Source organism: Anomaloglossus baeobatrachus, unplaced genomic scaffold (assembly GCF_048569485.1).
Source record: "Anomaloglossus baeobatrachus isolate aAnoBae1 unplaced genomic scaffold, aAnoBae1.hap1 Scaffold_3396, whole genome shotgun sequence".
NCBI lineage: Eukaryota > Metazoa > Chordata > Amphibia > Anura > Aromobatidae > Anomaloglossus > Anomaloglossus baeobatrachus.
The window spans coordinates 4539-20207 of record NW_027442768.1 but is presented as its reverse complement, the minus strand read 5'-3'; the positions used below and the strand labels follow the sequence as shown (position 1 = coordinate 20207).

Sequence of the window (15669 nt, the reverse complement as noted above, 5' to 3'; positions counted from 1 at the left end):
ATTTTTGTTCAAACCTTCAAATTAAACGTTACAATCTGCACTTGAATTCTGTTGTAGAGGTTTCATTTCAAATCCAATGTGGTGGCATGCAGAGCCCAACTCGCCAAAATTGTGTCACTGGCCAAAGATTTCTGGACCTAACTAAGCCCGTATCAGCAGATATTCTTACATCAAGAACAGAGGTGTAATAATAAAATACAGACATCGCGCTTATAATAATTAGCTTCTTTATTTTATAAACAGAACAATACTTCATTGTTAAAATCTTTGTATCGGATACATCGTCCTCAGACTTCAGCCGGAAACATGAGAAAACTAATACATGCTGCTGTGACATGTCTGCGCAATATAATGTATGACACTCTAAAAGCCGGAATAAAACTCATCGGAATCCCGCCGCCGCTGTCACCCGGCAAATTTATGTGCTTCCTCCCTCCACTTTTCCAGGAGCCATAATTTATATATTAATCTGTCAATATATCCATATGAGGGTTTGTTTTTTTGGGGGACGAGTTGTACTTTTGAATGACGCCATTCATTCTTCTCCATATTGTACTGGTAAATGGGAAGAAAAATTCCACGTGCGGTGAAATTGAAAAAAAATAAAAATTAAAAAAAAAAATGCAATTCCATGATTGTTTTGGGTTGTTTTTTTTTTTAAATTCATTATATGGCAAATCTAACCTGGCATTATGATTCTCCAGGTCGTTATGAATTCATAGAGACCAAATGTATACAGTTTCACTTTTATCTAAGTGTTAAAAAACAAAAAAAAAAAATTATAATATATATATATATATATATATATATATATATATATATATATATATATATATATATATATATATATATATATATATATTTTTTTTTTTTTTTTTTCTTTTTTTTTTTCTAAATTTACTATGTAACCCCACTTAAAATAAGACAATAATAGACAAAAATGCATATTTGGACAATTCTGAATGCGGTGATATCAAAATATAAAATAAATCAGTTAAAGGTGTAGCAAGAAAAAAAATAAAAAAAAATAAAAAAAAAATATACCAGAATTACGTTTTATTACTACCTATAACATTGCAATAAAAGGCGATCAAAACATCACCACATCTTCCCCCACATGGTAAAATTAAAATAGTCAGCTCAGGATGCAAAAAATGAGCAGTCACTGAGCCCCAGATCCCGAAACATGAGAAGGTACGGGGCTCAGAAAATAGTGACAAAAGAGCAATTTTTATATTATATATATATATATATATAGTGTATGTATCTTTTTTGTTTAATTTATTTTTTTTTTTTTTACATCTTTTTATGGATTTCATTAGTCCCCTTAGGGGACTTGAAGCCTGCAGTGTCCGAGTTACTTCTGCTGATCAGCGTTCACAGGAACTTAGTCATGACAGTGACAGATCATCAGCTGCACCCCCCCCCCCAAGCTTTCATGATAACCCAGGGTGTCCTATGATCACATCACAGGACCATCAATGGGGGTGGAGAATGAGGTGCTCCTCGCCGGCAAGTTAAATTCCGCTTTCAGAGATTGACAGCAGGATTTAACTAACAGGCGTGGGTGGATCTCCCATCCACCCGTGCCTGTTTGCTGCACATCAACTACTCAGATCAGCCGCACAGTGAGTCTGCATTAAAGGGACAGACACGGCCTTGGACATACTGTGACGACCAAGATCATGAAGGGGTTTATAAAAAAAAAAAACAAAAAAAAAAAAACAAAACAACAAAACTGTCCAGCACCGCTCACTTCCATATCGGGGGCCGGCATCCTTGTGTACCCACCTACCTGCTGGGACGCTGACGAGCTTTGTGCATGTTTCCTATTCTTTACAAGTGAGTGGCACTGGACAAGCCCTTTAAAATAAAATAAAAAAATATTTAAAACTTTAATAAAAAAAAAAAAAAAAACAACTTTAAAGCAGCATTGCACCCTAAATAAGTTGTGATCGCCAGAGCTGGGGGAGGGGGGGGGGCGCTGATGTTTTTTCCCCATAGTCCCCTGGTTTCCACCTCGATCTAAGAGCTATCTTCTTCCGACGTCAGGTGACAACTTGTTTAAGCGGAAATGCCCCTTTAAAATTTGGATTACCTCCCAGGAAAGGAAAAAAAAAAAAAATGGACGACCGTGCCCGTGCATTATACTATTATTCTAATCGAGACCTATTTGCATCTGGTGGCAAAAATGCTGCCCCGTGTGATGCCGGAATTATCTATCCATAGGGGATGTCCTCCCAGCCTGAAGGGGTTAATATTACCCCCAGCACAAGTCTATTATAGGGAAATGATCGTAGCAATTTCGGGAGCCGGCCGTGGTGTCTGCGCTGCACATGGACCTGGGGACATCGGTGCCGCGTCCTCCAGAGTCGCCTCACAGTTCCTTCACCCATTTGAGGAGTTTTGGGACGTAGTAAGTGATGATGATGTCGGCACCTGCGAGAGAAACAAAGTAGAAGAAAGTGGCTATGTGCGACCTAAGACAAAAAAAACAGCGCCCCCCCCCGTCTGCTGGTCATGTGCGGTATTGCAGCTCAGCACCATTCATACCAAATGTAGCCGAGGGGCAATACCAGACACGGCCTCTAGACAAGTGTGGCGCTGTTTCTAGGCAGACACCAGTATTGCTGCTAGGTCAGATCCCAGAATAAATCTGCCTACGCGTGCTATAGCATATTCCCCTGCGTCAATATCAGGAGTCTAGGAAAGCTGGGTGACAACCGGACAGTACAGCGACTATTTCGACCATTACCCAGCTTTTCCTGAAACTTTACACTCACCCGCTCTCCTGAATCCAGTCATGGCTTCCAATACTGCTACCTTCAGGTCAAAAGCTCCAGCCTGTGCTCCGTGCCACAGCATGGCGTACTCCCCCGACACGTGGTACACGGCGAGCGGCAGGTCAGGGTGCTGAAACATGGAGGGGACATCAGTTATAAGGAATCTGCAGCCACCACTAGTGGGAGCTCCCTGTATACAGAGATACATGAGAAGATCCTGTCTGCAGCCACCACTAGGGGGAGCTCCCTGTATACAGAGATACATGATAAGATCCTGTCTGCAGCCACCACTAGGAGGAGCTCCCTGTATACAGAGATACATGATAAGATCCTGTCTGCAGCCACCACTAGTGGGAGCTCCCTGTATACAGAGATACATGAGAAGATCCTGTCTGCAGCCACCACTAGGGGGAGCTCCCTGTATACAGAGATACATGATAAGATCCTGTCTGCAGCCACCACTAGAGGGAGCTCCCTATATACAGAGATACATAAGATCCTGTCTGCAGCCACCACTAGGGGGAGCTCCCTGTATACAGAGATACATAATAAGATCCTGACTGCAGCCACCACTAGGGGGAGCTCCCTGTATACAGCGACACATGATAAGATCCTGTCTGCAGCCACCACTAGGGGGAGCTCCCTGTATACAGAGATACATAATAAGATCCTGACTGCAGCCACCACTAGGGGGAGCTCCCTGTATACAGAGATACATGATAAGATCCTGTCTGCAGTCACCACTAGGGGGAGCTCCCTGTATACAGAGATACATGATAAGATCCTGTCTGCAGCCACCACTAGAGGGAGCTCCCTGTATACAGAGATACATGATAAGATCCTGTCTGCAGCCACCACTAGAGGGAGCTCCCTGTATAAAGAGATACATGATAAGATCCTGTCTACAGCCTCCACTAGGGGGAGCTCCCTGTATACAGAGATACATAATGAGATCCTGTCTGCAGCCACCACTAGGGGGAGCTCCCTGTATACAGAGATACATAATAAGATCCTGTCTGCAGCCACCACTAGGGGGAGCTCCCTGTATACAGAGATACATGATAAGATCCTGTCTGCAGCCACCACTAGGGGGAGCTCCCTGTATACAGAGATACATGATAAGATCCTGTCTGCAGCCACCACTAGGGGGAGCTCCCTGTATACAGAGATACATGATAAGATCCTGTCTGCAGTCACCACTAGGGGGAGCTCCCTGTATACAGAGATACATAAGATCCTGTCTGCAGCCACCACTAGGGGGAGCTCCCTGTATACAGAGATACATGATAAGATCCTGTCTGCAGCCACCACTAGGGGGAGCTCCCTGTATACAGAGATACATGATAAGATCCTGTCTGCAGCCACCACTAGAGGGAGCTCCCTGTATACAGAGATACATAAGATCCTGTCTGCAGTCACCACTAGGGGGAGCTCCCTGTATACAGAGATACATAATAAGATCCTGTCTGCAGTCACCACTAGGAGGAGCTCCCTGTATACAGAGATACATAAGATCCTGTCTGCAGCCACCACTAGAGGGAGCTCCCTGTATACAGAGATACATGATAAGATCCTGTCTGCAGTCACCACTAGGGGGAGCTCCCTGTTTGCAGAGATACATGATAAGATCCTGTCTGCAGCCACCACTAGGGGGAGCTCCCTGTATACAGAGATACATGATAAGATCCTGTCTGCAGCCACCACTAGGGGGAGCTCCCTGTATACAGAGATACATGATAAGATCCTGTCTGCAGTCACCACTAGGGGGAGCTCCCTGTATACAGAGATACATGATAAGATCCTGTCTGCAGCCACCACTAGGGGGAGCTCCCTGTATACAGAGATACATGATAAGATCCTGTCTGCAGCCACCACTAGGGGGAGCTCCCTGTATACAGAGATACATAATAAGATCCTGTCTGCAGCCACCACTAGGGGGAGATCCCTGTATACAGAGATACATGATAAGATCCTGTCAGCAGCCACCACTAGGGGGAGCTCCCTGTATACAGAGATACATAATAAGATCCTGTCTGCAGCCACCACTAGGGGGAGCTCCCTGTATACAGAGATACATAATAAGATCCTGTCTGCAGTCACCACTAGGGGGGAGCTCCCTGTATACAGAGATACATAATAAGATCCTGTCTGCAGTCACCACTAGATGGGAGCTCCCTGTATACAGAGATACATAATAAGATCCTGTCTGCAGCCACCACTAGGGGGAGCTCCCTGTATACAGAGATACATGGTAAGATCCTGTCTGCAGCCACCACTAGGGGGAGCTCCCTGTATACAGAGATACATAATAAGATCCTGTCTGCAGCCACCACTAGGGGGAGCTCCCTGTATACAGAGATACATAATAAGATCCTGTCTGCAGCCACCACTAGGGGGAGCTCCCTGTATACAGAGATACATAATAAGATCCTGTCTGCAGCCACCACTAGGGGGAGCTCCCTGTATACAGAGATACATGGTAAGATCCTGTCTGCAGCCACCACTAGGGGGAGCTCCCTGTATACAGAGACACATGATAAGATCCTGTCTGCAGCTATCCTCTGTCCCCATTGAGCCTTACCTTGTCCTTCACTTCTCTAACAAGGTCCAGATATGGCATCCCGGGCTTCACCATCAGCATGTCTGCACCTTCACGTACATCACGGTCCTGTCCAAATAAGAAAACATGATGAGTGCAGGAGTAGTTGTGTTGTGTCTTAAAGGGATTGCCCATTACTTTAGATAGATCAGTGGGGGTCCAGCCTCCCCCCCACCAATTAGCTGCTTAAACATTAGAACTCGAGAGTGACCATGACGCAGTGTACGGCGCGGTGCAGCACTGACAAACTATTTACATCCAAAAGTGCAAACAGCTGATCAGTGGGGGGCGTCCGGTCTGAACCCCATGACCTGATATTGATGTTCTACATTAATGATAGGTCATCAATATTAAAGCAGTGGACAACCCCTTTAAGAAATAACATCAGGTACAATGAATCGCCATGTAACCAGATCAGTATCATTCCAGATCAAGTGACTGTCTTTAAAAGGGAATCTGTCAGCAGGTTTTTGCTCTCCCATCTGAGAGCAGCATAATGTAGAGACAGAGACCCTGATTCCAGCGATGTGTCACTTACTGAGCTGTTTGCTGTCAATCTTCGCAGTTATACAGAGCTGATGAATATGCTGGACTACCTGCAGCACGCCAAGTGGTCCTGTAATAATGACTACCTGCTGATTAAACTGATTTTATCAAATCTACACTAAGCAGCTCAGTAAGTGACACCGATGGAATCAGGGTCTCTGCCCCTACATTATGCAGGTTTTAGATTAGGTGGCAAAAACCCGGTGACAGAGTCGCTTTAAGGAGACCTGTAAGATGAAGGTATAATGTCGGCCTCCTTACCACCGCCCTGCTGGCCAGTCCTCTCGCCCCGGGAGGTAACTGATAACACTTCCGGTCCCCGAACGCAGGTTTGGACTGAGCGGCGTCTCTGTAATAAAAGCGAGGAACCCGATCAGTAAAAATTCCCGACCCCCCCCATGGCAGCACCGGGCTGATATTACGGTATATCACAGGGGGTCGAGACACGAGTCTCCATTGTGGCTGCCAGTTCACTATTCAGAGATTCCCTATTGGTACCTGGGGCTTAAATTTAACCATTCCAACCCTGGTATTTTAGGGTAATTTCCAGTAACCTCAAAATCCTTGGAGATTCCCCTCTAAGACACAGAGGAATAAGGACACGTATCCTGTAGTTGCCACCAATCTTAGATTAAAGGATATAGAGGTCATAGGACTTGAGCTGAGCGACATACACAGGACCGCGGGTCTACCAGCTGCACTGGTCGGTCCAGAGATTCGAAGGACCGGGGGTCCACCAGCCGCCCAGGACCGGGGGTCCACCAGCCACCCAGGACCGGGGGTCCACCAGCCACCCAGGACCGGGGGTCCACCAGCCACCCAGGACCGGAGTCTATCAGCCACACTGGACGGTCCTGAGCCCTGCGGACTTCCTACTACCAGCAGCTTTCCCGCCACCTCTTCCATGCAGCAGGCGCCATTATACTGCGGCCACACATTGTGCTGCCGGTGATTCCCGACAGGCAGGCGGCTTGTAGGGTCCTTGTTGCAGATGCGGATACAGGAGCAGGAAAGTGCAATCTTGTTGCCCAGCTCTGTAATGTCCGGCGGCGCCCTCTTCTGCAGGCTGTTTGCATTCATCTTAACAGACCCCCAAAAATACTGACCACCTCTACAGTACCCTGCACCTTTCTCTAGTGAAATCGGCTTTTATCGGGGGGTTTCGGGAAGATTGTGGAGACTCGATGTAACAAGATCATTATTCAGAAGTGTTACTGACTGTCTCCAATAGCGCAACTGCTCCGGTCCAGAGTCCAGGAGGGCGCAGCCAGGAGCCGTCCGGACCATTAACCCTCCAGTCACCGGAGAGGCCAAAGCACACAATGCAAAAGGAATCCAGCTGAGAGGACAACTTATCGGGGCACAGCCCTAAAAATGACAACATCCCAAAACCCAGTCTGCCAGGTAAGCAGAGTCACATTGCCAAAGACACACGACCCCCACGTCCAGCTACCCCTTACCTGAATGGACCGTAGAAGCAGGAGGCAAATTTGGCGCTGTAACTCAGAACGGAAACCTGGGTATAGAAAAAAAAATTAAAATTATTATATAATTAATAAATACATAAAATATATATATATTCATTCTTTCTTTATTAATTTTCTATAATATATATTTAGTAGCTTATATATCTATCTACTAAATTATATATATATATTTTTTTTTTTATATATACATATTTTTAATTTTATATATATTATATATAATTAATTTTATTATATATATATATATATATATATATATATATATAAATAAAATTAATTATATATAATATATATAAAATTAAAAATATGTATATATAAAAAATATACACACACTATATATATATATATATATATATATATATATATATATATATATATATAGATATATATATATATATATATATATCTATATGTGTATATTTATTATTTATATATATATATATATATATATATATATATATATATATATATATATATATATATATATATATATATATATATATAATATATATATAATATAATATAAATGTAAACTCACAATATAGATTGAATATTTGGATTATAAGACGCACTTTTCCTCCCAAAAATTTAGGAGGAAAATGAGGGGTGTGTCTTATAATGCGAATGTAGCTTACCAGGGGGTGGTGAAGAGGGGTCACAGGAGGCCAGGCAATGCTGTGTGCTGTGGTACGGGCGCTGCTCTGTGCGGCGGGTGGTGAAGCACAGCCTATTCTGAAGATATTGGCGGTGCGGGCGCCTAGAGTCGGCACATGCGCAGATGGAGGTCTCGGCCTAAGCTCTCATCTGCGCGTGCGCCGCCTCTGGCCCATTGATTTCCCAGCAGCGGACTTATGGAGAATGGCGCATGCGCAGATGAGATCTCGGCTTCTCATTGAGCCAATAACTCAATCTGCGCACTCTCCGACTCCGGGCGCCATTTCTTTGAAGCCCGCACCGCTGACATCTTCAGAATGGCCCGTGCCTCACCGCCCGCAGCGAGCACCAGCACAAAGCAGCACCGCAGCCCAACGACATTAGCTGCCGCCTGCAGTGAGCATCTGGGCCCCCCCTCAAAGCATCGCCCCTGCCTCCTGTGACCCCGCTCCACCGCCGCCAAGACATCACCAGATTATAAAACGGATCCCATATTTTTTTACCTTTTTTTCTCTAAATTTGTTGTGCGCCTTATAATCTGGTGCATCTTATAAAACGAAAAATACGGTAATCATTTAAGGATGGCCCTGACTTGCATTACCAGTCACAACCTGAAGATAAGTGTGGCGCTGTTTCTATAAAATTTAAACAAAAAAAAAAAAAAAAACAAAAAAAAAAAAAAAAAACACAGACAAGACAGCAGATCCTTTTCTCATGTCTTAAGATCGCAGTAATGTCCCATAGAAGGTGATGAAACTTTACTTACTCTGTTCCCGAAGTCATTGGATATTAGAGCATTCTTTATGGCTCCGATTCGGCCGTCCATCATGTCGGAGGGCGCGATCACGTGACACCCTGCGGTGCAGAACAATGTATTGAGTATGCAAATAAATGCCCAGCTGGAAGAGGTGACGAAAAAAAAAAAAAAAAAAAAAAAAAAAAAAACCACTATACCCTACCTGCCCGAGCGTAGGCCACAGCCACCTCCGCCAGTCGCTGACAGCTCGCCTCATTCTGGATGCTGCCGTCTTCTCGTAGGATTCCTATAAAAACACAGTGGCCGACATAATCCCATTAATAAAGGATTAAAAAAAAAACAAGGCTGCGTTAAACAGCGCCACATCTGTCCACAGGTTGTGTCTGGTACTGCAGCTCAGCTCTATTGTGTGCATTACCACTCACGACCTGTGGACAGGTGTGGCGCTGTTTTTTGGAAGAAAGCAGCCATGTTTTTGATATTGTGAAACCCCCAAAGGCGCAGACTCACCGCAGTGCCCGTGTGAGGTGTAGGGACACAGGCAGACGTCACACGCTATGAGCAGCGCAGGAAAGAGGCTGCGGATCTTCCTGATGGCCAGGATTGCTGGCGTGTCCTCCGCATCCGCCGCCGAGCCCCGGTCATCCTGAGAATGGAAGAGAATAATCTACGATTGCTCGAGGCCCGACAATAACGGAGGGGTCTCGGTATTGGGGGTTACGATGATGACAATGTAACATGGTACCACACTCGCCCAAACACCTGAAAGGGGCTGAGCGGCTATAAAATGTCCAGGGCAGCCTGACAACCAACATGGCCGTCATTACTACAGCTGTTGTCAGCCAGGTTATGAAATAACTGCCTAACGAGGACTATGACCGCCGTTACCTTTATGACTTTGCTCGGGACGCCAAAGATCAGCACACACTTCAGTCCGTCCTCCACCAGGGGGCGCAGCATCCCCTCCAGCTTGTTCACTCCATACCTGAAAAGGTAAAGATAAAGAATTATACATCCATAGAAGCTGCACACCACAAAAAACATGAGCTTTACTGAGAGGTACTGAGCAAAGCCACGATATCACTGCCAAACAGACCGCTGCTGGCTGCAGACGTATTATCTGCAAGACGGGGGGAGAGCAGCGTGCACAGCAGACACATGAGAAAGCCAAAATCAACCCCTCTACACTGCAGCAAGATATAGGACTTTAATCCCGACCCCCTGAGATTATAGTCCAACAACACAATGAGAATATTCACTGTTCAGCAAAGATCCCAAGTTATATCCTGCATTACCATCCAGAGCTGCACTCACTATTCTGCTGGTGCAGCCAGTCACTGTATACATACATTACATTACTGATCCTGTATTATATTCCAGAGCTGCACTCACTATTCTGCTGGTGCAGTCACTGTGTACATACATAACATTACTGATCCTGAGTTACATCCTGTATGATACTCCAGAGCTGCACTCCGTATTCTGCTGGTGCAGTCACTATATGCATACATTACATTACTGATCCTGTATTATATTCCAGAGCTGCACTCACTATTCTGCTGGTGCAGTCACGGTCTACATACATTACATTACAGATCCTGAGTTACCTCCTGTATTATACTCCAGAGCTGCACTCACTATTCTGCCGGTGCAGTCACTGTGTACATACATTACATTACAGATCCTGAGTTACCTCCTGTATTATACTCCAGAGCTCCACTCACTAATCTGCTGGTGCAGTCACTGTATACATACATTACATTACTGATCCTGTATTATACTCCAGAGCTGCACTCACTATTCTGCTGGTGCAGTCACTGTGTACATACATTACTGATCCTGAGTTACCTCCTGTATTATACTCCAGAGCTGCACTCATTGTGCTGGTGCAGTCACTGTGTACATACATTACTCCCAGTATTATCCCCCAGAGCTGCGCTCGCTGTGCAGACATCCTGTTTCTCACCTCGCCTGCTCCGGCAGACTGTTGATCTGTTCTATTTCATCGTGATTATCTCTGTAATATATGAATGCACATGATAAGATATAACGCAGTAGACGACCACAGGAGACAGATTTGGGAGGGGGGGGGAGGGGGGGCGGTGACTCACGTGATGAAGATGGGGTACATGAGGTTGGAGGCATGGAGGCTGGTGGCTGTGGACTGCCAGGCCCGGAGGACGGGGTGGAAGTAGCCGCTGTGCAGTATGGCGTCCGCCTGCATTCTGTCCACACTGTGCTGGAAACCGGAGAAACAAGAGAAGATTAATTTGTCCATTGTTCACTACGGCCGTATAAATAAAAAACTCAGAAAATGAAAAAAAATGAAACCACACTGGTTGCTCAGGGCAACCACTTCAATGGTTTACACAGTGCGAGTGCAACCTATCCTTTCTTCAATAAGCTTTATTGATACGGTCCTAAAATGGACAACATAGAAAAGCTCTACGATTACAAGGACAGGAAGATGGCACGAGACCGAGAGACACAATATCTCTGTGTACCAGACATACAAGGTCGGGAGAATCCCCCCCAATAACAAAACATGAACTTAAAGGGGAACTCCATACAGTGATGCCACCAATTGTATCTTAGCCCCCTCTATATTGAGCAGGCACCGCCCACTTGTCAGAACGTGCGATTCCTAGTGATGGTGACAGGTGGTGGGTGATCCGGGTGTGGCAGGCGGTGGGTGATCCGGGTGTGGCAGGCGGTGGGTGATCCGGGTGTGGCAGGCGAGCGAGAGGCTACAATATGGAGGGCTCAGATAAGGGAAACGCTGAGTGCGGGGAACTGCAGTGAAGAAAGTGGCCTAATACACGGGGGAGGAACAAAAAGGTGAAAATAGATGAAAATGGCGCCGACATCGGGGTTTAGACTAAGTGCAAAAATATACACACCCCAAATTAAACTGAAACAAAGAACTGGTGCAAAAAAAAAAAAATAAATAAACACACAAAAGGAAAATCAGGCGACTCCGGTGATCTGTACCTTCACACATCCATGTGATAATCCAGAATATGCCAGATTATAGGAGTCACACCAGAGGAGCAGATAATGGGGGCATTACATGGACTAATGTGGGACAGTCACTGCCATGGTAACTACACTTAAAGGGGATGTCCACCGTAGACAACTACATATAGGATGGAAGGGGGGGAGCACCCCAAGATTAGAGAGAGAGAAAAGCACCCCAAGATGAGAGAGAGAGAGAGAGAGAGAGAGGAGCACCCCAGGATTAGAGAGAAAGAGAAGAGCACCCCAGGATTAGAGAGAAAGAAGGGAGCACCCCAGGATTAGAAAGAGGGAGAGGGGAGCACCCCAGGATTAGAGAGAGGGAGAGGGGAGCACCCCAGGATTAGAGAGAGGGAGAGGGGAGCACCCCAGGATTAGAGAGAGGGAGAGGGGAGCACCCCAGGATTAGAGAGAGGGAGAGGGGAGCACCCCAGGATTAGAGAGAGGGAAGCACCCCAGGATTAGAGAGAGGGAGAGGGGAGCACCCCAGGATTAGAGAGAGGGAGAGGGGAGCACCCCAGGATTAGAGAGGGGAAGCACCCAGGATTAGAGAGAGAGAGAGGGGAGCACCCCAGGATTAGAGAGAAAGAAGGGAGCACCCCAGGATTAGAGAGAGGGAGAGGGGAGCACCCCAGGATTAGAGAGAGGGAGAGGGGAGCACCCCAGGATTAGAGAGAGGGAGAGGGGAGCACCCCAGGATTAGAGAGAGAGAGAGGGGAGCACCCCAGGATTAGAGAGAAAGAGAAGAGCACCCCAGGATTAGAGAGAAAGAAGGGAGCACCCCAGGATTAGAGAGAGAGAGAGGGGAGCACCCCAGGATTAGAGAGAAAGAGAAGAGCACCCCAGGATTAGAGAGAGGGAGAGGGGAGCACCCCAGGATTAGAGAGAGGGAGAGGGGAGCACCCCAGGATTAGAGAGAGAGAGAGAGGGGGAGCACCCCAGGATTAGAGAGAAAGAGAAGAGCACCCCAGGATTAGAGAGAAGAAGGGAGCACCCAGGATTAGAGAGAGAGAGAGGGGAGCACCCCAGGATTAGAGAGAAAGAGAAGAGCACCCCAGGATTAGAGAGAGGGAGAGGGGAGCACCCCAGGATTAGAGAGAGGGAGAGGGGAGCACCCCAGGATGAGAGGGAGAGGGGAGCACCCCAGGATTAGAGAGAGGGGAGCACCCCAGGATTAGAGAGAGGGAAGCACCCCAGGATTAGAGAGAGGGAAGCACCCCAGGATTAGAGAGAGGGAAGCACCCCAGGATTAGAGAGAGGGAGAGGGGAGCACCCCAGGATTAGAGAGAGGGAGAGGGGAGCACCCCAGGATTAGAGAGGGAGAGGGGAGCACCCCAGGATTAGAGAGGGAGAGGGGAGCACCCAGGATTAGAGAGAAAGAGAAGAGCACCCCAGGATTAGAGAGAGGGAGAGGGGAGCACCCCAGGATTAGAGAGAAAGAGAAGAGCACCCCAAGGATAGAGAGAGGGAGAGGGGAGCACCCCAGGATTAGAGAGAAAGAGAAGAGCACCCCAGGATTAGAGAGAGGGAGAGGGGAGCACCCCAGGATTAGAGAGAGGGGAGCACCCCAGGATTAGAGAGAGGGGAGCACCCCAGGATTAGAGAGAGGGGGAGCACCCAGGATTAGAGAGAGGGAGAGGGGAGCACCCCAGGATTAGAGAGAAAGAGAAGAGCACCCCAGGATTAGAGAGAAAGAGAAGAGCACCCCAGGATTAGAGAGAAAGAGAAGAGCACCCCAGGATTAGAGAGAAAGAGAAGAGCACCCCAGGATTAGAGAGAGGGGAGCACCCCAGGATTAGAGAGAGGGGAGCACCCCAGGATTAGAGAGAGGGGAGCACCCCAGGATTAGAGAGAGGGGAGCACCCCAGGATTAGAGAGAAAGAGAAGAGCACCCCAGGATTAGAGAGAGGGAGAGGGGAGCACCCCAGGATTAGAGAGAGGGAGAGGGGAGCCACCCCAGGATTAGAGAGAGGGAGAGGGGAGCACCCCAGGATTAGAGAGAGGGAGAGGGGAGCACCCCAGGATTAGGGAGAAAGAAGAGCACCCAGTATTAGAAAGAGGGAGAGGAGAGCACCCCAGGATTAGAGAGAGGGGGATCACCCCAGGATTAGGGAGAGGGGAGCACCCCAGGATTAGAGAGAGGGAGAGGGGAGCACCCCAGGATTAAGGAGAGGGGAGCACCCCAGGATTAGGGAGAAAGAGAAGAGCACCCCAGTATTAGAAAGAGGGAGAGGAGAGCACCCCAAGATTAGAGAGAGGGTGAGGAGTGCACCCCAGGATTAGAGATGGAAGAGCACCCCAGGAATAGAGAGATGGGGGCGCATTTATTACCTCCCCACCCGGAATAACCGCGGATTATGGGGCGTTTAGGTAGTGACAATGGAGAAAGTACAGTCACAGCGCCTGCACAGAGCAGGACGGCCCCGGACCCCCGCACACTCCCCTATCCCCTCAGTGTCCGCAGCGCCGGGCACTCACCTCTCTCCGCGGCTCCGTCCTGTGACCTCACTCACGTGTCCCCCAGCACAAGTATCCGGAACCCGCCTGCAGCCCGCCCCCTCATTACCATACACCACGCCCCTCATTACCATACACCACGCCCCTGCCGCTGATTACACTCAGTGGCCAAATGTTGGTACTGCAGCTCAGGAATTGTAATAAAAAAAATATATATATATCTCAATATTTTGGATGGTAAGAACTAATAAATCAATTTTGGAACAAACAAACCAGAGATGTCACTGGAAGCAAAGATCATCAACTACGAAGAGCACCATAGCTGGAAGAGAAGAAACAAGGTGAAGAGGAAGACCAGCAACCTGATGGCTTGATACAATCAAGATAACGGCAGAGAAGACCCATCTAGAAGACCCATCTAGGAGGAGGAGACCCCCTGAGGACCCATCTAGGAGAAGACCCATCTAGGAGGAGGAGACCCCCTGAGGACCCATCTAGGAGAAGACCCATCTAGGAGCAGAAGACCCCTGGAGGACCCATCTAGGAGAAGACCCATCTAGGAGCAGAAGACCCCCGGAGGACCCATCTAGGAGAAGACCCATCTAGGAGCAGAAGACCCCCAGAGGACCCATCTAGGAGAAGACCCATCTAGGAGGAGGAGACCCCCGGAGGACCATCTAGGAGAAGACCCATCTAGGAGAAGAAGACCCCCGGAGGACCCATCTAGGAGAAGACCCATCTAGGAGAAGAAGACCCCCGGTGTACCCATCTAGGAGAAGACCCATCTAGGAAGAGGAGACCCCCGGAGGACCCATCTAGGAGAAGACCCATCTAGGAGAAGAAGACCCCCGGAGGGACCCATCTAGGAGAAGACCCATCTAGGAGAAGAAGACCCCGGTGTACCCATCTAGGAGAAGACCCATCTAGGAGAAGAAGACCCCGGAGGACCCATCTAGGAGAAGACCCATCTAGGAGGAGGAGACTCCCTGTGGACCCATATAGAAGACCCATCTAGGAGAAGAAGACCCCCGGAGGACCCATCTAGGAGAAGACCCCCGGTGGACCCATCTAGGAGGAGAAGACCCCCGGTGGACCCATCTAGGAGGAGAAGACCCCCGGTGGACCCATCTAGGAGAAGACGACCATCTAGGAGGAGAAGACCCCCCGATGGACCCATCTAGGCGGAGAAGACCCCCCGGTGGACCATCTAGGCGGAGAAGACCCCCCGGTGGACCCATCTAGGCGGAGAAGACCCCCCCGGTGGACCCATCTAGGTGAAGACCCCCCGGTGGACCCATCTAGGTGAAGACCCCCCGGTGGACCCATGTAGGAGGAGAAGACCCCAGCGACTATCTAGGCTGCACAAGATCGATC

At 47.9% G+C, this 15669-nt stretch overlaps 1 protein-coding gene across 2 annotated transcripts; it reads right to left on the bottom strand.

The window, feature by feature from the left end:
* Positions 1–886: 886 nt before the first annotated feature.
* Positions 887–14390, bottom strand: ALAD (aminolevulinate dehydratase). 2 transcript variants are annotated; one of them, XM_075332478.1, is made up of 13 exons: positions 14317–14390; positions 10935–11062; positions 10790–10840; positions 9712–9808; positions 9334–9469; positions 9026–9109; positions 8833–8921; positions 7389–7444; positions 6190–6277; positions 5365–5451; positions 2784–2913; positions 2343–2439; positions 887–1863 (listed from the first exon to the last, which is right to left on the bottom strand). In XM_075332478.1, exons 2-12 carry the CDS (start codon positions 11045–11047, stop codon positions 2378–2380), a joined length of 993 nt encoding a protein of 330 aa, XP_075188593.1. In that variant the 5' UTR covers positions 11048–11062; positions 14317–14390; the 3' UTR covers positions 887–1863; positions 2343–2377. The 2 variants fall into 2 exon arrangements, with proteins under 2 accessions (XP_075188593.1, XP_075188592.1); XM_075332477.1 differs by having other exon boundaries at positions 887–2439.
* Positions 14391–15669: the final 1279 nt, after the last annotated feature.

What these genes read in the sequence shown, in the direction of transcription:
- ALAD (XM_075332477.1), bottom strand. Translation starts at nt 11,047, where the DNA reads ATGCAGGCGGACGCCATACTGCACAGCGGCTACTTCCACCCCGTCCTC. An exon ending in ATGTACCCCATCTTCATCAC is followed by an intron (nt 10,841 to 10,934) that starts GTGAGTCACCGC and finishes CATATATTACAG; the next exon opens with AGATAATCACGATGAAATAG. An exon ending in TGCTTCTACGGTCCATTCAG is followed by an intron (nt 6,278 to 7,388) that starts GTAAGGGGTAGC and finishes CTTTTATTACAG; the next exon opens with AGACGCCGCTCAGTCCAAAC.